The 26999-nt window shown below is 41.8% G+C and overlaps 1 protein-coding gene across 2 annotated transcripts in view; it reads right to left on the bottom strand.

Annotated features, from left to right (window-relative positions):
- Positions 1-6398: 6398 nt before the first annotated feature.
- Positions 6399-26999, bottom strand: part of AFTPH (aftiphilin) — a 74485-nt gene continuing 53884 nt past the window's right edge. The window contains exons 6-10 of one of the 2 annotated variants that reach the window (XM_088477231.1): positions 24188-24307; positions 22004-22064; positions 19576-19659; positions 15833-15956; positions 6399-7582 (exon numbers count right to left, since the gene is read on the bottom strand). In XM_088477231.1, coding sequence (XP_088333357.1) covers positions 7438-7582; positions 15833-15956; positions 19576-19659; positions 22004-22064; positions 24188-24307 — 534 coding nt within the window. In that variant the 3' untranslated portion in view covers positions 6399-7437. The remainder of the gene's footprint in view (positions 7583-15832; positions 15957-19575; positions 19660-22003; positions 22065-24187; positions 24308-26999) is intronic. The other variant, XM_088477232.1, reaches the window with a different exon arrangement.

The following is a 26999-nucleotide window of genomic DNA, read 5'->3' as shown; positions in this document are numbered from 1 at the left end:
AATTATATTATCCATTTTAAAAACATTTAGAGGAATTTCAATTTGATGCGGTAAAACTTTTGTTAACTGCAGCTTCAATTAGCTCGCCTATAGTGAAGTAATTTTACTTAGCGCTCCTAAGCGCGTTCCCACTTAACGCACAAATTGTAAAAAGTGGTTGTGCAGTAATTTATGATGTTAGCTGCGTTAAGTGTGCACTGCCTGTGCTTCTTTTTCCAGCTCTTTCCTCCGGTCTCTCTACACGGCACAACCCACACCCCCACTCATTATTTCTTCCTCTTCACCCTCATCTAAATATTTCTGTTATCGGCACTTGGTTTTATTGGATAGATTATCCTTAGCATTACCCTTTTTTTTTTTTTTTTTTTTTAATTTCCATCTTTACTATTGTACTTTTTGGGACATTCATGCTTTTTACCCTTCTACAGACTTTTTTTTTTTTCTTTCTGCATGTGGCCTATGCTTCACTTTGTACCTTTTTCCTCTTTCCTTCTGACTGTTATACATTTTTGCTTGTGGATAATTTTCTGATGTTGCGATTGGGTGATTTCAAGGAGCACACGTGTTTTCACCATTAGGTGTTATGTGATGTTTAAGTATGGGAAATAGCATAAGTGTTTGGAGACTGTATGTGATATGCCAGGACTCTCTGGAAGTGACATCACAGATAGTGGAGGGAGGGGTCAGCATTCAGACCAACTGTCACTAAATTCCAAAGTGATGACATCATTTTTAACACTCTTCAGCGTATATATTTCACCTCCATGGCAGATACTTTTAAAATTAACGTCCTTGCATATAAAAGGCGGCAGTATTCGAATTACAGTACATTTTGGGATATTGTAGACAATGACCCTTTCTACAATGCTTCTAGTGTGCTCATTGATCAAACCTTTACCAGCACATACTGTATGTCGGAACATCCAGATATCATGCCACCCAAATGAGAAAATATAGGGATAAGATGCAAGGAAAAATTAAGTGTTACAATTTAAAAACCCAATGAAACCAACCGCCCTGTTTTAATGATTGATCTGATCTAGAAGCGGATTGGTTGCTATGGGGGCAACGTCTCCACTTTTTGTAAAGATTGATACATCTTCGCCTTGGAGAGTAAGCAGATACTGGGAGGTAAATTTACTAAAGTGAGTTTTTAGAAGAGGAGATGTTGCCCATAGCAACCAATCAAAATCTACTTAACATTTAACTAGCACCTTCTTGAAGATAATAGCTACGATCTGGTTGGTTGCTATGGGCAACACCTCCACTTCTAAAATCTCTCACTTTAGTAAATATACTCCTAGGAGTGTTTTACTACAGATGGGCACACACTGAGTAACCATGCTGCTCTGACTAAAAGCAAAGAAAAGCATCTTGGCCTACTTAGCCAGATGGAGTAGGGCCTGACACCTGACAGGGAAATGCAAACAGAGCACTTCCAGCATCAATGGGTCTGCGGACTATGGATGGAATAGGACTGTGCACATAATTAAAACTTCTGACTACACTTCCCAAAATGTCAGATCTAATCCTATTTATTTTGATAGGATGTTTAACAGGCATGACATGTTTGTGGTACATAAGTAATGCTATTACAGTGACCAAATTCTACTGCAGTATGTGCAAGGTATGTCACATTTATTTCACGTCTATGGTGTTTAAAAATTCATGTGCCTTTGAAAGAAGAAAAAAAAAAAAACATACCAAAAAAGTATTTAAGTAATGTGCCAGGAATCCAGTGAATGAATGAAAAACATGCATTAACCACTTGTCTGGCATGGTCACATCAGATATGACCACACCAGACTGAGCTTTCCTCGACACCCTGCTGGTCCCTCTGCATCCTCAGCTTCCCCTCCAATGTGTTCTGCTCACTGCTGGCCATAGTCATCGGACATCCGGTGGCACCCCCTCCCGGGGTGGATGCAGGACAACAGTGACTGCAATAGAAACAGGAGCATCTGGGTCTCAAACACTGCTGGTCACTGCTTGTGTATTCCAATGAGCACACAATTCTGTGAATTAGCAGCTCCACCATTTTGTGAGTGACAGCAATCTCAACATGCGAGAGTGCTGAATCTGCAGTTAACCACAGGGTGTGATGGCCTACCATATCTGTATTGCACAAGGAACACGTCCATTAAGACGTCAGCCTTAATGATCGGAATTTCATTGCTTTTTTGAGTTTGAGTGGCAGAAATTCAGTAGGTTTAGTGAAAATTCAGATCATGTCTTAAGCCTTAATGGGAAACGTGAAACCCTAAGGTTTTTTTTGTCTATGGAATTTCATTGCTCTTTTACATTTATTAGCCATTACGCTTTGGAGGAGCAAATTGGGCCACCTGCAAGGGAGAAGGGCAACAAAATGGTACACTAGTGCGGGTGGAGGAGGGAACAGCCCACAGGTGGTGTTTTGGGGGTGCAGAGGGAGAGACGGCTGCACTCAAATGCTAACAAAAGTTCACAGCGATTTCCTTGCAGCCTGGAGATGGCACTATAGATTCTACTACAGCAATGCATCTTACAGCTGGTATATTCACTTCACAGGCTGCAACAGCGACACTTACAGGCTGTGAGGAAGTATTACACTAAGCAATACGAAGAAAAAATAAAAAAGCAGTTTTTCTAATAATAAAAATACCTCATAATTCAAGTATGTATCATGTAACACGATGAGCAAACAAATGAACATAGGTGCTGCTTCTCCCCAGTTCTTGCAGTGTCAAATACTTATGTAGGGCAAACATATTGCAATTATTGTCCCGATCCGCAGATTATTGGCGGATCGGACCTAACACTGTTCACTGTATTGCGTGACCGATCAGAGATGTTCGGTCATTCGAGCATGTGAAATTTTCCGACTGATCCGATCATTGGTTGGCCACATCTCGCAGTGTATGCACTGCTGCCCAACATTTCCCCTGCTACTCCACATAGGAAGAATGGGGAAATGTCTCCTTCCCCAGGGAAGAACACCGAGATAGTCTGTACACACCCATAGATGCACTGTGATTTGTTGTTCGTTGGTTGTATGAATGACATGTCACGTAGTGTGTACCCATCTTTAGACTTCAGACTGACACAGAACATTTTAGCTTCAGATCCACATTCTTTGGAACCTTGACGATATTTGCTTCTCTCACATAGCCAAGCTGTGGTCTACTGTAAGCTCCTACACTCTGGTGCCCTCTCTCCCTTCTTACATCAATCTTCAGTGCTGTGCTAGTCTCATTTTCCCATCTCCGACCTGTCCTCTAATGCCTTCATCGGCTCCCACTGCCCTACAGAATCCACGTTAAGCTCCTCAACCAAATCACTGAATCACCTCCGAATACCATATTGACTCTGCACTGATTACCTCCACCCACATAAAAGACTTCTCCTGTGCTGCGCTGCTCCCCCACCCTATCAGACTGTGTAATAAACCTACATGGTTTCAAATGGACCCTAAAACTGCACCTGGTCATTAAAGCCCACCAGCCCTCCTCAAACTTAAACACACAACCTAGACTGTCAGCTCTGAGGAGCAGGGCCTTCCACCCTGTAATATCCCAGTTTCCAGTGCTCTCCCACTCAGTCAGCGACTCTGATCCTTTCTGCGCGGCCTTCCCAGGGCACTGGGTCGCTGAGTGCTCCTGTTTTGCACATAGTCTATTGATTCAGTTTGATTTATCCCCTTGTAGAGACTATTTGAACCTTTTTTTTTATGAATTACTTTTTGGATCAATGTTATGCTTTTCTGTACAGTGCTGCAGTCAGCTGGTCCTTCCATAGGAATAAAAGGAGAATATTAAATGCTTAAAAGCTGGAAATATTTTCAGGCAATAGTGTTTTGCCATTTGTTAACATTCAGCAATATAGGATTGTTTTCTTGGCCTGGGAGCCTTTCTATCAAAATGTGCATGTGATTAGCAGAAATAAGCAGTGAGGGGCCCATAGAGAGATATTCAAAGCGGCTGCTGCTCAGTACAGTGATCTCGCAGCTGCAGATTTATAATCTCATGAACATACTTTGATTATTAAAAATCTGTGCTCTAAAATGTCCTTAGTGTGTTTTTTTTTGTGGAGTGTAAACATTCAAACCCTCCAACCAGATCACTGTAAATTGAAGCTTTAGAGCATAAATTAATCTTCCTGTCTCAGGTAATTGTCAGATTGTATTGATTACAACTGAGCTGCATTATTTTCAAGCAGAATGTAGCCAAATTTGCTGAATCCCCATCATCGGCGTTTGAGTTCGCTGGTGTGTGACATTCCCCAACGGTTATTTCATGGCGATTGCTGGGCTGGACAAACGTCTTTCACCAGGCCATAGCTAATAACCATGTCTGTCTTGTGAGCTGCACAATGGGCATGAGAGCAAAATGTGCCCTGGTAATGATGCACTGGATGATCATTTGTGCAGGTAGCAGGTGCTTATAGCCACTAATGGAGCTTCGGAAAAAGCAAGTGCTAAAGAATCACAGAATGATGTCCGGATCAGCGGCCAATGCAGGAAGTCTAGAGAGGGGCGTCCACAGTGCCGTGTATGTAATACTTCAGCAGCCTTGGTAGGAGGAATTGTTGCTACTGAGTACACACAGCAACGCCATTCTTATAGTGTATGTTGTGGCCATAGCTCTATTGAAATGTTATTGTATAGTACTGCTTTTGTGCATGATTTGAATCACGGTTTGTGGGTGGTAACTGGAAACCCCCCTCGCTTGTAGGAGAGTGATAAACTTGCCAACATTCACATTGATATTAACAAGTGTCAGCAGTGGTTGTGAGCATGTGACATTTATAGGAGGGTAGATAACCCCGCTCGTCATTCATTTACTGGTACATGGCAAAGAAAGTATATGTAATCACCAGGGTAGCATGTTAAGTTATTGCTAGGGTGTAAACAGTGGGGTACAGGCTGGTAAGGTCACTCACTGGCACCTGTATACTGTTAGAGCACAGGCTGGTATGTGGGGGCAAAGGCACTTGTACAATTTGTCCAGGCCTGGTCTATGGAAACATTTTTTAGCTCTGTCATTTTTACCAACATACTTGCAGCATAAAAGTTGTCCCAGTGGATACATTTAATGCCAAGTTTTAACTTGGAAGCTCCAGGGCATTATCAGAGTGTTCAACAAAATCACATTAACAAAGTCGATGCCTGGGAAATGCACCCTAGCGATAGGATCGTTCCTTCATACTGTCCTTCCTCCTTCCGTTATTGCACATGAAGCCGTACAGACAGGTCTCTAGTGCATATCACAGCAATTCCAGCCCACATGCTCAGCGTTACAACAAACAATGCGGTCACTGTATTCATAGGCATGTGCATTACATACTACGAAAAAACACTGGCCCTTATTCCTACTTTTAGGCATTTCTCCAGGCCTGCTTTAACCATTGTGCTTATTTGACGTCTGTTAGAAATGTGCTGGTCTGTGGTGCAATTGGTCTCGTAAGTCTGTTCTCTCCCTGTTCTGTTAACCAAACGGAGAGAAAGCAAAAGAAGTCATTGGTGTATTGTAGATGGCCATACAGTATAACGGTGATGTGATGAGCATAACGGTCTCACACAGAGCCATATGTATGTGTGTGGCATATTATTGCTGTATTGTGCATTGCAGTATCCAACATAAAAGCAGGAGAAATCTAATACAAGGACAAAATGAAAGTTATTTTGCACATCAGCTTAAACTAGTGTTTCCCAACCACAGTCCTCAAGGCACATTAACAGCCCTGGTTTTAAGGATAGCCATACTTGAGCACAGGTGACTTAATTAGTACCTCAGTTATTCTGATTTAACTATCTGTGCTCAAGCATGGATATCAGTAAAACCTGGACTGTAAGTGTGCCTCATGTACAGAGGTTGGGAAACACCACCTTAAACAGTGTCATTTTCCGTAGGCGTTATGAAGGATTCCAAAAAACAAAAAAAGCCAACGCATTCTAAGCTGGTGGAACGTTAGTGGTTTAGGTGTACACTAGACATTGACCTAGCTTTGTGGTGCATTATGTGCTCTAAGGGAGGGTACATGCGGTATGTCGCCCGAACCCGCGAATATAGTCCAATGTGTACGCACAACCACGCGCTCCCGCCCGCCATCGGGGTCGTCCCACCTGTTGAGCTGCACAGCCAATGGGACGACCCAGAGGTCGACAGCATACAGCAGAATGCGTTAACTAATTATATAGTGCGCGATCCTGCACTATATCGTTCAGTGTGTACGGCATCCTGTCGGTCATGCCGTGGCCAAGAGATACACATCGTTCTTATGTGTACCCGGCCTTAGATTGGCATTTCAAGACCCACCTTTAATATTTAAATACTTTTTACCTTATTGTAAACACTGTAATGAATCCATCCAACATAATTAAGTTCAGAAACAAAATAACTACAAAGTAAAAAAAGCAAAGACAATTTTAAATTATTTTTTTATTCTTGTGTAAGCTAAAAGAGAATGTACACGCTTACATTTCAAAAGAACTTGGGCATGCACATGGACCTTGCTGCTACAGATCAAATTTGTTTTTTTTCCATAGGAATTTTCCCATCAATTTACATCCCAAAGTCTTCAATGTATGTACAGCCTAAACCATAGCAACCTATGATTATGTTCTTTTTTTATTTTTTTTTTACACTGTGCAAATCAGAAGGATAGTGGTACGACAACAGACACAAAAAAAACTAAACTAAACAAGAACAGTAATCAAATTCTTCAAAGTCACAATCATGTTATTTTGGTCCTTCTTAACCCAAAATCAAGTCGATTAAGCCCCCAAATCACCTGCAATTTTATTGTCCACACACAGAAAAGGTTACGGAGCAGGAAAGACAACTGGGATGGACGTGAACTGATGATTTGATTGTAAAAACCCTGCAATGCATCCTGCCCTGGCCATCCCATTCCCAAACCCGTTCCCTGCCAGCATCGCGGACGCCGGTCAGGGAATGGATTAAACAGATTTTGCCGTTTCAGCTCAACATAGGTTAGATTTAAATTAACACAAAATGAACAAAACACTGAACATTTAAATGTAACAGTACAAGAACTTCAATACAACTGGGAGAACGGGGAGGAAACAAAACAAGTCACCGGGACAGGCTCACAGGCAGTGAAGGTTTTGCATGTTCACTTTTGTCTCTTCGATTTTTTTTTTTACATTTTGTAAGAAAGGATCCACCAGTATATGTACCCCCCAGCACATCAAAAAAAAAAAAGTTCCCGTCGCCATTATATACAAATTAATTTGAAGATTTCTCATATAAATGGAGTACTCAGTGTTGAAATATACATCAGAATGTATTTACGCTTTATAGTGTTGCTCACCAACAAATCAGCTGAAGTGATTTTACGTAACAGCGAGAACACTTTAATCCTCTTTAAAAAGTTTGGATATAAAACACCCATTGCAATTTGCATTTTTTGTTTTGTTTTCTTCCTCGGTTCGTGTAATCAGTCTACCTTGTGTTGAGAACTTGCTGAAGGTGTTAATGAGACTGGAAACATCAACACCTTTGCATGCATGAAAGATAAGTCAGGGAGGCTGGCGATGACTTTCGCAGCCTCTTCACTGAGGTTCTCGTCCCTTCTAGGTTTCCTGTGAAGAAGACAAGAGTATAATGTGTGTTAATAACACAGAATATTATGCATCTAGTATTTTTAGCAGGAACAAAGCAAAGACAATACATATGCATATAATGGTGCACATTTGGGGGACCGCTGAGGTTTCTGAGCACCCTGGTAGTTGTGGATTCATGGTGAGAGTGCTGATCATATTGTGGAATATAAACAGAGCTAATAATAACTAAAACTAGCAGCCCCTATAAGAGGTACCAAATGCTGAGCCTCACTACATCTGATGGGGAGCCAACGGATTTCAAATGGAATGGAAGATAGATGTGATTGGATGACGAATGCGTGCATATGAATTTGTTGCCTGATCCTAATAATAGAACTATGACAGATTCAGATGTTCATCATGTCTTGAAGATTTGGCCATACAAGTCTACCATGCAGTCAGGTAAGTCTAAAGACTGGGTATTACTCGTATGCTTTTTATTCTGGACGTTCCTGTATTGCAGTCTAAATTATTGCACCTCTTATTATAATGTAAATAAAAATATGATGGCAAGAAAACAAAAATAATGGCGCTATACACTGAAGATTTATTTTCTACTTAATTGTGTTTATAGATAGGAGATGGAAGATTTCATTATCAAAATAACATAATTAGGTTAAATGCTGCCTAAATGGATGCAGCTCACAGATCTGTGGTTGTGTTGATTTCTGAATGAACCGGTCATCAAGAATACAATACAATGTATAAGCATCGAATACTTTTTATTCTGGACGTTCCTGTGTTGCAGTGTAAATCATAACACCGATGTTTACATAGGGCCGTATTCAATTGCCGACGAAAAGTTTTCGGTGATGACGTAATTTCGCCTGTCGGAATCTCTCCGCCGTATTCAATTGCAAAGACTTTTCGCCGATGCGAAAAGTCCGCCTTGTAACCAGCGGAAAAGATTCGCCTGTGAATGGAGGCGGAAAAAAGTGCAGATTTGGGGGTTTGGGTTGCAAAGTTACGGGAACACCCCTGCAGCCTTGGTAGAGTCCCCCAAAAGGTAAACTGCATCAAAATAAGTTTAAGAAATACTTCAGAACACCCCAGAAAAAGTACTTTCGTTTTGGGGGCAAAAAAAAAACAAAAACAAAGTTGGGGGACAAACTAAGAAACTAGCGAGATAGACTCCAGGGGGTACCCCAAGTATGCCCAAGCTGTTTTTTTTATTGCAGGTGTTTGCTGAAGGTGCATTTTTTAAAAACGCACTTTAGTAATTTTTAACCGTGCTTGCACCCATTTTCATGTTCCCCAAATTTGCTGGGATTACTTATTTTGGCCACGAAAAACTGCAAAATGCTATCCTTCACCACTTGTGCAACGATGCTAAATAGCACCAATTGAGAGCATTTAAGCACCCCAAATACCTTCAAGCAGGGCTATTCTGGGGTATCCATCGTGATCCCCCATGTCAGTGCATCTTTAGGGTGGTGTCAGTGTGATTTATTTCCCCAAATCTGATAGGATTTCAGTTTCGCCGGGACGCATTCTCGCATCCTTTGCAACTGAATAGGGCGAATCGCGGGGACGAGCGAGATACTTTTCCGGAGCCAAAACTAGCGATGACGGCATGCGAACAGTCCGACACTTTTCAACGGCAATTGTATACGACCCATAGACGGAATGCGAATGCTTTTTATTCTGGACGTTCCTGTATTGCAGTCTAAATTATTGCACCTCTTATTATAATGTAAATAAAGATATGATGGGAAAACAAAAAAAAATGGCGCTATACACTGAAGATTTATTTTCTACTTAATTGTGTTTATAGATAAGAGATTGAAGATTTAATTATCAAAATAACATAATTAGGTTAAATGGTGCCTAAATGTATGCAGCTCACAGATCTGTGGTTGTGTTGATTTCTGAATAAACCGGTCATCAATAATACAATACAATGTAAAAGCATCGCACTAATCCTCCACTTCTAGCCCTCTCCCATAGGAGACAGAACACAGCGCAGTCTCAAGCTTTATGGAAAACCACATATATAACAGGTAAAACTGAACCCCAGCATCAGGCAGATTACATAACCAGCAAGCTGTGTACAGAGGACAGTAACAGCAGGCTTCTCTCTCAGATATATGAGGCAAAGGCAAGGCTGCAGACTCCCTTTCTGTGTTGCAGGTAGCCAAACAACAAGGTTGGATAAGTGTGGACAGTGCAATAAGGACATAACCATCAGCCCCTCGAAAGATGGCCATGATGGGGTATGCATTGTGCCGTAGGCAGGGCCGGCTCGAGGCACGTTCGACCAGTGCAGTTGAACAGGGTCTCCACCCCATAGAGGGTGCACCCCTCCCAACCATCAGACTTGTTTACAGGCAGTGCCCTGCTGTTCCACTCGCGTGGCAAAGTGTCCGGCGGGCGTTCGGGAGGTTGGGTACCTCCACCGCCGCAGCTGTGCGGCGGTGACAGCCCCGGAGAAGAGGAATCCATTCAGTGCAGGAAAAGGGCTGGGGGCAGCCCAGCTACTGACTTAGTGCTGGGCTTGCCCCCAGCCTGACGTTAACTGGAGGTGTGCCAAACGGGCACACCCACAAATAACGTCATTTAGGGGGTGTGGCCTACACCCCATTTTCATCCGCGCACCAGTAACGGGCGTCTAAGTCCCGTTCTCCCCATGTGCCAGTCCATTCACATCAGAAAACACATCCTGCAATGCAACAATTAATGGCCTAGTACTTTGAGCAACAATGTCACATTAGTGCATATATTGCCCTTCACAGTAAATGCTGCGGATACTGCACTAAATATTTCTAATACAGTACAATGTAGAAACACACTATAGATGGTTTACACTGGAAGAGTTAATACTATTCATGTGAGTTTCACGACTCATATCAAGGTTTAATAGTACCGGCCATTTTACGGGATCTACAAAAAACATTATGACCTTATGCATAATTATACAAGCAATGTAATGCTGGGTACACACTGGCAGATATATTGGCCAATCAATTGGTCAATATATCTTTTGTGCGTCGGCCATTGTGTACCAGCAATATGTCTGTGAAAGATATATTGCGTTGGCTCTGCTGCAGTCGATGCCCAATATATCTGCAGATATATAGGGGCATTGCGCTGTGTGTACGGACGGCCAGCTGATTGCTCATACACTTGCTGCAGAGGTCGCGGAAGGGGGCGTGACACCCACGGCCAGATGACAGATAGTTGTTTAGTGTATGAACAACCATTATCTGCAGATATATCTGTAAGGTGTGGACCCAGCTTTAATCACTTGGTAGCACCCCTCTTCTATTCAATAGTAACATGATGGTTATTAGTGTACACAAACAGAAATAGTCTCACATCCCCCTCAAATCAAAGGACATTTTCCTGTGTGGATGACCATTTTTACAATAAACTGCGTTCCCTGACACAGCAAGCTGGTCACAGTTATTTCAGATATCTAGATACAGCTATCCTGAATGTACAGGTATTATAATAAGACACATGATAGATATATATATATATATATATATATAACCTATCCGAGCCTGCACATCCCTAATATATATATATATAATCAGATGTCCTGACTGACTGATCAGTGCCCGGCCCGAACCCTTGGACCTAGAAACATGAAAATCGGGGAGAATATTCCTTCCATGATGGACGTAGGTGCGCAAGAAGGGTTCTTTTCTTGACTCCTAAAGGGGGGAAATGGGCTAAAATGTTTCCTCCCCCTGTGCACTGTCCTGTTTGACTGTCTCTCTGTGGCTGCAGCACAGTTCAATATTCATCCCAAGAGCTGCCAAACATCACTGGCAGTTGGTGTGGCTCTCCTATTTGTATAGTAAGGGAAGGGTTGGGGGTAAAGATACAATATTGGGTGCAGGGTTATGGGGTAAGGGTACAGTATTGGCAGCAGGGTTAGGGGATAAGGGTACAGTATTGTGTTAAATGTTGAGGGATAAGAACACAGTATTGGGTGCAGGGTTAGGGGGGGTATGCATATAGTAGTGGGCTCGGGGTTAGAGTACAGTATGGTGTGTAGTGTTAGGGACACAGTTACTACAGAGGTGAGCGGAAAATGTGTTACTACTGGGTGTAGGAAGGGAATGTGTTACAACACGGGCGAGGGAGGGGAATAGGTTACTCCAGAGGAGAGGGAGGGCAATAAGTTATTGCAGGTGTGAGTGAGGGTAATGTGTTACTACAGGTGTGAGGGAGGGCTTGATATTTCTACAAAGCTACGGTGGCCATGTCAGGACTGGAGTCCGGAGAAGAGAATGTTGTTGGAGCCACCCCCTCACATTCACTACCAAAACCCCAGTCCCAGCAGCACTCACACACACACACACACACACTCTCCCCTAAACCACATTCACTGCCAACACCACAGCAGCACCCAGACACACACTCCACACCCCTCATTCGCTACCAATAACCCAGCAGCACCCAGACAAGCTTTCACTCCCCTCCACATTCACTGTCAGCACCACCCAGACACCCCCCTCCCCACCAGCTTTTATGACTAACACACTAGCAGCACCCAGACACACTCTTCACTGCATTCACTGCCAAACCCCAGCAGAACCCACGCACTCTCCCTCCCTGCATTTACTGCCAACACCCCAGCAGCAACACCCAGACGCACACTCCTTCCCCAATTAAATACCAACACCCCAGCACACAACACTACCCCCATTGCTGATCAGTCTTCCAACAGCAAAAGCAGCAGTTCCCACGTGTGAGGGGATGAACCACCAACAAAGGAGGGAGGAGCCACGCACTCCAGGCTCTGCCCCGGCCATTTTATGTACATTGGTGTGAGACTGGACTCCAGGGTGGGGGGCTTATTCCTGCTCTGGGACACAAAGACCCTGGAGCAATGGAGGAGGTCAGTGTGCCTTAATCAGGACTGGCACCTGGAGGCAACCACATGCCATTGTCGCCTCTGTTTATGCCCCTGTTCTAGAATTAACATGAACTATGGCACTAAAGAGATAATTGGTGCAGCTATCTTCTGGTCCCATTCTAGGCCATATTGCTTCCTAGACACCAGTTCCAAGCTAGAGAAAATGTACTGCAATCCATTAAAAACTGATGAAAAGCAATAAATAATTCTTTTTTTTTCTGTAGTCAAACAAGTAGATTTTAAATTATTTAATTTTGCGTGCCTTTAAAATAAATAAAAATGTGCGTATGACATACTTTTCAAATTATGCTGTTTATCCTATGTTGTTATATTATTACATAACAGGAAGCAACATGTATATAACATTGGAGTATGGGACAATAGGAGTTAGAAAGCAAACTACTACTGAATGATTCCAGATTTTGGACACAGAAGCACTTACAGCATCATAGTATAAAGACTACAGCTGCATAAGAGAACTGCAGAGCGACAAAGAAATCTGACAATCATCCATGTTAAATGGAGCAAAATAAAAAAGTAAAGGTTTAATAGCCCAACGCCATCTTAGTTATCTGTGGAAATGAATCTCACGGCGACAGATACCCTAATTGAACTAGAGTCCTCAAATCATTCCAGAGGGCCGAGAATAAAGATTTCTTAATTTCTCAACAGTATATTGAAAATTATCAAACACTTCATTCAAGGAGTTTGTTTCGGAAATATTACTTTTATTTGCCAACTAGCTTTTACGCGCAGCCTCGCCCATGATGAAATCGCTTCTGTCAACATTTTTTTTTTTTTTATTTGAGGTGTTCTCATTGTATTGCTTCGCATAGGGGCACCTGTCGCAGGAGGGGTGCATGTGACCAGCAGCGCTATAGAGACAAGTGGCAGTAGCGTCTTTACCCACCACTCACATCAATGTCACTGTGTGCCCTGTGCACAGACTGCTATGTAGCCTATCCTATTCACTCACTACTCACACCAATATCACTGTGTGCCCTGTGCACAGACTGCTATGTTGCCTATCCTATTCATCCGTGTGCCCTGTGCAGACTGCTATGTATCCTATCCTATTCACCCACCACTCACACCAATGTCACTGTGTGCCCTGTGCACAGACTGCTATGTATCCTATCCTATTCACCCACCACTCACACCAATGTCACTGTGTGCCCTGTGCACAGACTGCTATGTAGCCTGTCCTATTCACCCACCACTCACACCAATGTCACTGTGTGCCCTGTGCACAGACTGCTATGTAGCCTATCCTATTCACCCACACCAATGTCACTGTGTGCCCTGTGCACAGACTGCTATGTAACCTATCCTATTCACCCACCACTCACACCAATGTCACTGTGTGCCCTGTGCACAGACTGCTATGTAGCCTATCCTATTCACCCACCACTCACACCAATATCACTGTGTGCCCTGTGCACAGACTGCTATGTAACCTATCCTATTCACCCACCACTCACACCAATGTCACTGTGTGCCCTGTGCACAGACTGCTATGTAACCTATCCTATTCACCCACCACTCACACCAATGTCACTGTGTGCCCTGTGCACAGACTGCTATGTAGCCTATCCTATTCACCCACCACTCACACCAATGTCACTGTGTGCCCTGTGCACAGACTGCCATGTAGCCTATCCTATTCACCCACCACTCACACCAATATCACTGTGTGCCCTGTGCACAGACTGCTATGTAGCCTATCCTATTCACCCACCACTCACACCAATGTCACTGTGTGCCCTGTGCACAGACTGCTATGTAGCCTATCCTATTCACCCACACTAATGTCACTGTGTGCCCTGTGCACAGACTGCTATGTAGCCTGTCCTATTCACCCACCACTCACACCAATGTCACTGTGTGCCCTGTGCACAGACTGCTATGTAGCCTATCCTATTCACCCACACCAATGTCACTGTGTGCCCTGTGCACAGACTGCTATGTAACCTATCCTATTCACCCACCACTCACACCAATGTCACTGTGTGCCCTGTGCACAGACTGCTATGTAGCCTATCCTATTCACCCACCACTCACACCAATATCACTGTGTGCCCTGTGCACAGACTGCTATGTAACCTATCCTATTCACCCACCACTCACACCAATGTCACTGTGTGCCCTGTGCACAGACTGCTATGTAACCTATCCTATTCACCCACCACTCACACCAATGTCACTGTGTGCCCTGTGCACAGACTGCTATGTAGCCTATCCTATTCACCCACCACTCACACCAATGTCACTGTGTGCCCTGTGCACAGACTGCCATGTAGCCTATCCTATTCACCCACCACTCACACCAATATCACTGTGTGCCCTGTGCACAGACTGCTATGTAGCCTATCCTATTCACCCACACCAATGTCACTGTGTGCCCTGTGCACAGACTGCTATGTAGCCTGTCCTATTCACCCACCACTCACACCAATGTCACTGTGTGCCCTGTGCACAGACTGCTATGTAGCCTATCCTATTCACCCACACCAATGTCACTGTGTGCCCTGTGCACAGACTGCCATGTAGCCTATCCTATTCACCCACCACTCACACCAATATCACTGTGTGCCCTGTGCACAGACTGCTATGTAGCCTATCCTATTCACCCACCACTCACACCAATGTCACTGTGTGCCCTGTGCACAGACTGCTATGTAGCCTATCCTATTCAAGTGAATGCCGGCCCAAAGCACCTCTCACCCGACCCCTTACCGGCCACGCGCATGGGGTCACACCTATCTCTTGCATTGATGATGTCAATAAATTTTATTTTTGTTATTGCTCAGGTTTAACTCGACGGATGGATATGAAACAAAGTGCAGGTTAATTCTAGGAGTTTGCACTACAAATTGATGCAGATTTCCTGAAAATCAGTTTAGTAGATTTTGCGCCAATTTAGAACATACAGATACAACATTCTTATATTAGTATAGATTGATTGGTTTAATTTAATTTACTTTGCTACTTAGAATGTATGGATAGGACGGGGAACGAGACAGAATGTCCAGGTATACCAACGCTACCCAAACATGCTAAACATCTAATAATATCAGGCTCCTGGCTTGGCTACATCTTGTCCTATATTAGCCATATACGTCACAATTGTGCTCTGAATCCTGCTGCTTGATGTAAGCAACAGGATTGCTCCGATTTTAGCAGTTACTAAAAATTAAGTCCTCAAGCTTGTCACTTTATGTTGGAGAATGAAGCCGTAGAAGCGATAGAGTTTATTTTACACATAATTTCATCTAGCCATGCCCATGGCAGAGCTCTTATACGACACTTGAAAGAGGAGTTGCAGGACAGCTGCTACCAATCTATAGAGCTCTATCATTTACCTTGCAGATGTGCTTGTGGCTTCCGCTGTAGACATGAGCCTTGCAAACGCGTCCGTCACCTTGTTGCTGGCACTGGAGGATTCCACTTTGGACGTTGTCAATGCGTACAACTCGGGGTCCACACCTTGTAGTATAAAATGATAATCAGTGATGGCAGAGACCAGTCACCTTAACTAACCACACATACACCTCACACTAAATATCTGAGTGCTTTTGTTACAGAGTATCAGGGGTTACAGGGACATCAGCTGTAGAAGTTATCCCTGTGAATCAGCGCTAATCACAGCCGATAAATGCAGACAAGCATTTATAAATATAGACTTGGCATTCTGTTAACTGAGCAATGTTATTGGAGATATGTATTTCCCAGAGACTAATCAGGCACGACTATACTTGTATGCATTATTAGTGTTACGCTAAACAAATAAAACATGGCTTTGAACATGTTAAGATTTCACAATTGTTAGAAAATACAGTCGGTTATGTAGCTCTACATCGGCAAACTATGGGACGCCCAATACATATGTAACTATCACACTCAGTTATTTACAGGTATGCAATAAAGACACAAACTAATCCACTCAAAAGTATATGTAATACTAGCCACTACATAAGCTTGCTGAAGCATTAAGGACACAGAGAAATTAACACAGACTGGTAGTGAGACGTTTCTTCGGCGGATCAGAAAACAAGTGACGATTGTGGCTACAGAATTTTATTAATGGACCACTAATGTTACCTACACCCAGGATCCGAATCCATTTGGTAGTAGAGTCCAGGAAGTTGTCCATTAGTACAATAACTTTAAATACTTTCATTAGCACTTGTAGGAAAGCAAAGACTAAATGTGGAAGTACTATGAGACGCTTAAGGGCTTACGAAGAGACCGGCTGGTTGCAGGTGCAAATTTAATACGGCACCTGCAGTCAGTGTAAAGCACACCGGGTGCCGTTTCAAATCTTCACCTGCAACCTGCCACTGCTTTGAACAAACTAATAAGAATCAATGACGGGACATTTTCTAGGTGGATTGTAATCTATTCTTTCAACTGCATTTATTGTGTCGTTCTAATCTTAGCACCTGTACAATTAATACATCCCGTGTGAAGTTTATATAACCAACAGATTGCAATGTGGGCAAGTTCCTATTTTATTTTTTGTTTCCATGCTGCAATGTTATAAACAGCATAGCCAACTCTAGTATGGATTTGCCCACTCAGAGAAGTTTCCGCTTTGACATTCCGATCTTCTTGGTTCTAGATGAGTAGGCCAAAGATGTTAATAGATTAAAGAGACCCTTCACCAGCAAAGCCATTAAGTCCCAGCTGTACAGAACACGGAGATCCATGTTACATCATTCAGACTTCAAAACATGTAACTATGTTGGACAGCAACCAAAACACCGCTACACATCTACTGTTGCATGCCTGGGAACTTCCATAACAAGCTGACCCGTGTAAACATATTCCCACTTGTATAGGTATCACCCTCTGTTGAAGATCCTCACTAAGCTGTTTATAAGGATGCATTTGTAATACATCCGCTTGTGTGAGACTAGGCTGCTTTTTAAGCTCATGTAAAACACACAGAATTCCCTCTGAAGCGTGGATTAAATGACTACAATCAGTGAGTGATCCCCAGCACTTTATTACCCTGAATAATTACCAATCTACAATGGGAATTGTAGGCCAACATGCGAGTTCCCAGGCATGGTCTTTTTTACACCAAAAACAGAAAAACCAAAACAAACCGCTCCCAATGTTCAGCAAGCTCTGACACATGACTTTCCCAGAAACAAGTTGTGTGGTAAGGGGTTAGCGTGAAAACCGATGCCTTATCTATTATTCCTAGATGAATACAAGGTCTCATCTTCCATTAGGTTTCTGAGCTAACTAAGACTGAAGCTTTTTAGGATGTATCAAAGTGGTTAAACGTTTTTGGAGAGGTGAAAGACATTAGTATACATGTTAGTACTGCGAGTGTGACAGATAAGGAACCTCTTAGAAAAAAAAGAACACACTAGTGACTAATGGTGCATACGCACGGTCAGATTTTGTGTCAGATCTGAACAATAACCATTTTAAAAATCTGACATGTGAGTCTGCAACGATGAGCGATGAGCATTCCCGATGGTCAGATAACGATATCTGACATCTGATGTGTTTGCAGTCAGATTTGGACGATTCCATTCATTTTAATACAGTCTGAAATCGTTCATCCGACAGATCTGACCGTGTGTATGCACCATAACACTTTTCTTTTAACCAACGTGATCAATACTGCTATTTGGAGATGGATGAGTGGTTTCTGACCATGTGTTGCAGGAAATCATTGGCACACTATAGTACATACTGTCCAGAACATGCTCAAGAACATATATAAGCATCGGTTCTCAAATTCATATTGGTAATATAGAATCTGCAGTATTTTTCTTGTGTTGCATTTCATTTTTGAAACATGACATGAGCCTAAAAGAATAATCTTCATCGTCAAAAGTATAAATCAAAAAGTACAACCCCAAAGACCTTAAAATATAAATATATATATATATATATTTTATTTTTATTTTTTTCATTCAATTTTTTTTTTTTTAAACGCTAAGTTGGTGTGAGATTTGGAATAGTGAGGTCTTGTTGGTAGTATTTTCGTTGTGATTTAGCGCAGTGTGGCCTAGCAAACTGCTGCATAGCCCAACTCAACCAATCTCTTCTTCCTCCCACAATCGCCGACTTTCAGATTTACTCTTAAATATAGTATGCAAAGTAACATAAAATGAGCTAACCAACTTCAGAGGGAACAGTTATATTTTATAAAGAATTTCTCTGAATTGTAAGATCTAAATTAAGCGTTTTATGTTTAGCAACATTGGCGTTGATATTGTATGCTGTAAATGGCTTCCTCAGAAAAGCAACTTATACTGGGGTTCCTTCAAGGGTAACTAAAGACCGGAGGCAGAGAAACAAAAAAAAAAGATACACATTGTTGTAGGACACCTGTAAGATTACTAGTTTTATTTTATTTTTTGGTTTTTATATCCAGTGAGTGCACAAAAGGAATAATCAGGACGGGAAATGTGACGTAGTGATTGATATATTAACTTTGGCATACTCTACGGTCAAATTACTGCAGTCACTAGTGTTCTAGAACATGGGCTCCAGAATGATCTCAAAATAAAGATTTACCTTCAAAAAGTTCACAAAAAAATGTACAAAAAAAAAATACACACGGTAACTGCACTGGTTTCTTTTTGTAACAAAAAACAAAAAGCCAATTTTTTTTTCCATAGCTGAGAAATTACCATAAAATTTCATGAACAAAATTCACGAACATGCAAAACCACAGTCACTGTCTGATAGCAATGAATTACAATATAGCAATCGGGATATTTTGTTTGCATGACTTTATTATGGTTTCGTTAAAATAGAGAGTAGAATTTAGAACAGATGGATTGCATATAATAACCTTTTTTCTGCAGACATCATGAATGCGCCTTGTCGGATATTTATAAACCCCCATTATGTTAAAAATGGATATTTACTCCATTCCACAGGACAATAGCCTCGATTTTTAAATTTGTTCGGCTGTGGTAATAGAAGCGGAGTCCTCGTAAGGCGCTTGCAACATACAAAGATAAAATATTTACAACACACAAGAGAGAATATCGTGAGCAGGTGTCTTGTTTGTAGGAAAGCCACAGTGATGTGCCCATGCTTTCTAAGGCAACCATTCTGACACTCAGCTGACCTGGCATCGTGGCGGTGCCGCTATAGCCACTGTCATCCACGGGCCCAAAGAAATCAAGATTCAGAAGAGTGGAACCTCCACTAGCTTGAAATTCAGTGACCGTGTTGGTATTCAGCCGTAAAGACGGTTAGCCAGGGGATGGGGGGGAGGTTGTGTGTAAAAAGGGGGTAAGACACACACTTAAACATGCATATTATAACTAATATATATTCCACAGTGAGAACATACCTATAGCGTACAATGTTACTGCCAATAATAACTGATGGCATTGTGGAAATTCACAGTATAGAATACAAAATCATAGCACACAGTTATCCAGCAGAAACAAAGTGCTTAGTGGTAAAACATTTTGAAGGGGAAAGAAACACAAAAATACTGATTAAGGGGAAACAAGCCAGCTTTTGACGCACACTTTACTTTAAATAATGAGAAATATTCAGAGTTTGTAGCCAGTGCTTATTTTAGCTATAGCCTACACATGGGAGATAGACTTAATGCAGTGTTAATGAGCATGCAGCCTCTAAAAGCACTAGAAGTGACATCATCAAGCCAGTGACATCACCACGCTATGAAGTGATGATGTCACTAGTTCTCAATGTCACTCGTTCCTAGCAAATAATACTGCATAGTCATAAGAATTTAGCCTAAGACAACAAAAGGGCTGTCTTGTACTGTGTATAAACAGCAGATGCGCTTTAAATGGACAAAAATATAACTCGACACACTGTGGGCAGGTTATGTGGCTATTTTACATACACATAGTGCTGAGAACTGCTCTGGTGCAAACAAATGATTCTAGAATTGATTAATTTATATGTACGGTATAATTGCTCCATAATTGTGGTTTTAAAATATATCCACAATAATAGACAATAGCAGATTCAGTTCTAGAACATTTGAGAGAAAAAAAAAAAAAGACATACTGCACTGCAATTATTTCAATAAATATAATATTCGTTTTCAACTGAGCCAAAATGGTCAAACAAACTGAACTGTTTCCCGTCAACATCCTAAAATGAGATTGAAGAATTAAATCAATTGTGAAATAAGCAGCAAGATGGATTTGCTGAAAGACGAAGACACCAGATAACAGAGAAAGAAAGAAATCTGTGCATTCAGGCTTTCCTTCATTGACTGACATATACATGAGACTGTGTCCTGCAGACCACTGTATGGGGACGAGACCATTAACAGTCACAATTAACGTGGCCACTGGAAATAACGTAAAGTGAAAAAAATATAGACAAGTTAGATGTAGGATCGCATCGGATAATAAAAAGATGCCAATCATTTCTATTAGTCCAGTTCTAGTAGGATGAATAAGACATTATGGGCCTGGTTGCCTATCATTTCTATTAGTCCTCAATGCCTATCATTTCTATTAGTCCTCAATACCAATAATTTCTATTAGTCCAGTTCTAGTAGGATGAATAAGACATTATGGGCCTGGTTGCCTATCATTTCTATTAGTCCTCAATGCCTATCATTTCTATTAGTCCTCAATACCTATTATTTCTATTAGTGCAGTTCTAGTAGGATGAATAAGACATTATGGGCCTGGTTGAACGAAACACAATGTCTGCAATGTGCGGTTCTGGAACATCGAGTACAGCAACATTACACGTTTTAACGTTGATGCCTACTGTAATGATCACAAATGTGTGCAGAACACTGCATTAATTTAAATCAGCCCCTACGTGTAAGGGACATGCAGTCCATGATGCTGGACTAACTGGACTATTTCATTTTATTATGTTACTCACACAGACCACTGAATTGAGGTAACTGGAGGAAAGTTATATGGTCTCCAGAAACACAGGCTGCTGCGGATACAGTCATATCACATAGCGGCAAACAGTTTGAATGAACTGGAAGATGCCAAACAATTTGGCACTGCTAAGTAAACTAGTCCTATAGCGGTAAATAGACTAAAGAGAAAATTTAGGACAGCATAAGATATTATAGCAAACAAAAAGGAACATAAAATAACCAAACTAAACAAAACGTACCTTGTTCTTCAACTGGTAATAAGTCAATAAATAAATAAATAACAATGTAAACGTGGACCAAAGGGTTATTTTAGCTGCCAGCACATACATTATGTTATAAATGAATTAACTTTAATATTTTCATAGAAAGTATATTAAATTATAATACCAACATTTACACTAAACTACGTAAATCTGCAAACTGTAAAACGTAACGCTGAGCTACTTCTCAATAGGACATTTTGTTATTCGGCTCTGTTAATAAGTCACCATTTCAGCCAAACTGCTCATGCTTAGAAAAGGTAAGAGGAAAGAAAGCCTGAATTTTCCAAGAGAACACTAACAAGACAGAGGAGAAGGTCAGCAGAGAGAAGACGGTTTGGACTCTGAAGCTTTCTTATGTCTAGCTCTGTTGCTAGAGGCTCTACGGAGAGACGTACCATCTAAGGGGTTGGTAAGGCCACTGCTACTCCAGTCAAACTGGACAGGTGGGAGGGATTCCTGAAAAAGGAAGAAAGAATGCAGATGATCATCAAATCTAGTTTAAAATTAATGTTTTTAACTGCTGCAGAGATGTTAAAATGAGTTGTCAACTCTGGATGATCCAACCCTTAAGGCCCCCATACATCAGAGATTGATTGCAGTAATCGTGCAATTTGCAATCGATTGTATATAAAAATCTTTCCCTTTTTCAATCGACTGTGGCAATTCTGCAATCGATTGAAAAAAGGGAAAGACTTTTATACACAATCGATTGCGTGATTGCTGCACAATCTCTGATGTATGGGGGCCTTCAGTTTTACCTGCCTCTCCCCAATTATCTATAAGCCCAGGCTTCAAATAACCCATACCATTATACACAGCCGACAACCCTCGTATGGTATTGTATCAGGGGTGTTTCAAGAGAGGAGGTGGCCCGTGTGCAGTCTCCGTCCCGGCCCCCCTCCTCTCAGTCCGGCTGCTGGCAGTGCACTGAGCACTAGAGTGTGCCCAGAGCCTGCAGGGAAAATGGGCGGGGCGGCCATTTTCCCTGTGTTTTCCATACTGCGCATGCACAAAACGCTGGGAAAATGCTCGCGGCAGCCATTTTCCAGGTAGTTTTTACAGTGCTGACATCGGCGCCGACGAGGGGACTCCGGAGTGGTAAGTATAATATGGGTGCAAGACGTGCGGTGCGGGCCCATGTGCACCGCACACTCATTATAAACACGCTTCTGTATTGTGTGGTACTATGGCTCACAGCGTGCGAGAACAGAATTAATCTTATCCATTTCCATAGACAGGGAGGTAAAAATGAGGGTGGTTGTCCAACAGTTGACAAAATGTATTTATAATGAAATAAACAATCTGTGTGATAACCTGGTTGGGTGCTTAAGATGTAAGAGCAGGGCTTTTCTCCTTTGTAGGCATGGAAACAATACCATTTTTCTGTTTTTAATAATTTAAGAATTATTGGGGGGGGGGGGGAATTCAATTGTTAGCGCTGGGCGTCTAACTCAGGGGTCTTCAACCTTGGCCCTCCAGCTGCTGTGAAACTACACATCCCAGCATGCACTGTCATAGTTTTAGCACATGCTGTTACATCAAAAAGGTGGCAGTGTATGCTGGGATATGTAGTTCCACAGCAGTTGGAGGGCCAAGGTTGCAGACACCTGGTCTAACTAATGGGCGTCTATCGCAATTCAATTGTTGCTCTGATCAGACGCCCATTAGTATTTTACACGCCCAAAAGAACAAGGTTTAGCCGTGTAAAGCAGCTGACCCCGACTAAACTAAAGACTATTGAATATGTAAATCTGGAAGCTCAATTCTAGCAGAAAAACACAGCACAATGCAAAGTTGTATTTGAAGGACAATAAAACTGAAGATACATTTCTCTAATACCACATATAAATGTTTATAGGCCTTATTCTGTCTTTTCAAGACACTTCACACCGCAAGTTTGTTACAATTATCTTAAAGCGATCAGATAGCTGACATTGCCGTTTTGGCCTAATTCCTTTCAAATTTGCAGTGACATCTCTGGCCATGTGTGATCGTGCTGTGGCCAATGCAACAACCCTTCCAGCGCTTTTCTGTTACATGATTATTTTGTGCGAGTTGTATATATGCTGTTGGTAAATATTTCCACACTTTTCAACTATTTACTTTCATCTGTTTTGCAAGCCTGCCCGTCAGCTTCATGTTTCTGCGCTACCCAATAGCGAGGCAGGACAGAGAAGCGCTGCCTCAATTTATAAAACTATCCTTATACACAAATGTACAGATATACAATATGGAAAGGTATTGCCAACATTACAGACAATTTTATCATTTAGATCCTTTCTGAATAAAACATAAATAAAAGCCAGGTTTTGTTCCTGGTCTGGTATTCAGGTGAATCTTTTGTAAAAAGGATATAGTAATCGGTCTAATACAGCATTATGGATTTGAACCTTTCTTAATAAATAGGTTTAGTAAATGATAATATAATTTGTACTACCAGGAGCGCAGTTTACATTCTGTATTCTAGTTTCAATCATTCCTATCTGGCTCCTGCAGTGAAGCATGACCTAGAACCCAAGCTACTCCATTGTGTAGCTCTCACAGGAGTAAGGGGAAGGAAGACTTGTATGACAATGTACCTGTAACTGATCAGGAGGAGAAACGCCGTCATCTGGAGGAACAGGAGAGAGCCCTATAGATGCTATTTTTTCAGCAGCAGATAAAGGCTTTAGAGGTTCCTTGGTTGGTTCCAGCATACCCTAGAAACCCGAAAATCAAGAGTTAAATACATTCATAATTACCAACATGACATGACACAATCAGAGAAAGAAAAATTAGTTATATGTTAGAGGAGCATTTGTAAAACAAAATGCCAAATGCCCTCTTGTGGCCAACAGCATAAAGAGCAGCACCGGCAGAAAAGACTGCTGCAATACAACGTTCTACCATAGCTCCGTCCATTGTAGGAAATACAGAACAGACCAGACCTTTCCTATAACAGATTAAAGTGAGGCTACACTCTCTCTCTAAGTATATAGGCTGGATTCAATTAGGCTTGATACCTTACCGTGCGAGGAAAAAGGGTTGTAGCCTCTGACTTTTATGCCGGGAGCTATTCAATTATAAGCCCTTTTCCTTGTGAGGTAAATCCACAGCTAATGCGGGTTAACCCATATATTCTGGGATAAGTACCTGTAGCTACAGATGTCTCCTCGTACATCTAGCCTATTTGCGCATTAAACAGCCCTCCTAGGCCATGCCGTGACTCGGTAGCACCGAGCGCCTTTTCATGCAACTTTTTTAGCTTCAAATGCGACTTATTCCCACAGAAATGCGAATAGTTAGCACAAGCAGCTTGTACTGATTAGAATGATATGCGGCATGCCTATATTCTGTGAGTGACTGTGGGTGTATCTGCATGTGTAAGCAGATACAGTGACAGCAGCTAGAACACAGTAACGTAGCATTTCGCATGCAGATACAGCCACACACAGAAAATAGGCATGCTGCATATCATTCTAATCAGCACAAGCTGCGTGTGCTTTGCGAATAAGACGCATTTGAAGGTAAAAAAAAAAGTCACACGAAAAGATGCTTTGCGTTACAGAGTCCCGCGGAGCTCCCGCGTTATATGTAGCGCAAGGAGGATAGATGTGGACACATCTGTATGGGTTAACGTGTTTGATGCAGCCGCGATAAGGGCAGAAAGTCCTACTTAATGCAAATTTATGTTCCAGCCTCAGGTGAACAGAAATCTGTATTGGGTGCAGTCTGAGGGATGCAATATAATAGCCCCAGGCACCTGCTTCCAGGCTAATTGAGTATTCGTTTCACTTTCTGTTCCTACAGGTATAGTTAAACACAACCTTCTCTGTGAAGAACAACTTTTGCGCATTGTACTTGCACTGCATTTGGCTCATTGCCCCAACACTGGTCAAATATGCATAGCTGGCCAAAAATATCATTTATATAGTAAGCGTCTTTACACAAAATGAGGCATTTTCATAGTGCTTAGATTTTAACGATTCTTACATTTAATCATTTTTTGGTACTAGTGACTCTTCAAACAGTGCTCACATTTCACTACCAACCCATGTACTGTGCACAATAAATGTACCAATAGGTAACCCAACACTTCTTGAAAACTGAATAGAATTATATAGACAAGACTGTACGCTTTTATTTTATGTTTCAGTTACTTGAATACTTGTACTTTAAAACTATTGTCTTCTTCGTTGACCAATGAAGAGATCAGTATTATAAACACCACATGCGCGCCCCCCCCCCCTCCCCTTCCTTGCAAGACCAGGTCAACTGTCTTGTTTCACTGATGTACCCGTTTTATATGGAATAATTATTGTATTTCTTAATCTGTAGGTCATATCCAATTAGCCATGGGGCTTATGGGAAAGCCTATAGATTCCAGCACTTGGCTTGGAATCTATGGAACTCATGGTTTACTGCACGGGCAAAATGCTGTTAACTGAATAGCTCCGGACATGATAGAAACATAGAATTTGACGGCAGATAAGAACCACTTGACCCATCTAGTCTGCCCCATTTTTAACCATATTGTTACCTCAACCCTTATTGAGCCCAACTTCTTCTGAAGGATATTCTTATGTCTATCCCATGCAAATTTAACTTGCTCTACTGTCTTAGCCTCTACTACCTCTGATGGGAGGCTATTCCACTTGTCCACTACCCTTTCTGTGAAGTCATTTTTCCTCAAATTTCCCCTGAACCTACCACCCTCCAGTTTCAGAACATGTCCTCTTGTTCTAATACTTCTCTTTCTTTGAAGAATGTCTCCTTCCTTTACCTTGTTAAAAACCCTTTATATATTTTAGCGTTTCCATCATGTCCCCCCTTTTTCTTCTCTGCTCCAAACTATACATATTAAGATCTTTTAGTCTTTCCTGGTACGTTTTGTGGTGTAGACCTTGCACCATTTTAGTTGCCCTTCTTTGTACAGTCTCTAATGTATTAATATCCTTCTGGAGATATGGCCTCCAGAACTGAACACAGTATTCGAGATGAGGACGTACCAGTGACCAATACAGTGGTATTATCACTTCTTTCTTTCTGCTACTGATTCCTCTCCCTATGCAACCAAGCATCTGACTTGCCTTCCTCATTGCTTTGTTACAATGTTTGCTTGCCTTTAAGTCACCTGAAATAGTGACTCCTAGATCCCTTTCCTCTTCAGTAGTTTCTAGTATAGTGCCATTAATACTATATTTAGCCTTTGGATTTTTGAGACCCAAGTGCATGATCTTGCATTTTTTGGCATTAAACTGTAATTGCCACGTTCTTGACCATTCCTCTAGTCTACCTAGATCATCAATCATTTGTTTTACCCCTCCTGGTGTGTCTACCCTGTTGCATACCTTTGTGTCATCTGCAAAAATACATAGTTTCCCTTCAATACCATTTGCAATGTCACAAATA

This window comes from Taudactylus pleione, unplaced genomic scaffold, assembly GCF_031769625.1.
Source record: "Taudactylus pleione unplaced genomic scaffold, aTauple2 ptg000201l, whole genome shotgun sequence".
NCBI lineage: Eukaryota > Metazoa > Chordata > Amphibia > Anura > Myobatrachidae > Taudactylus > Taudactylus pleione.
Note: the sequence above shows the minus strand (reverse complement) of the source record. Positions and strands in the feature narration are given on the sequence as shown.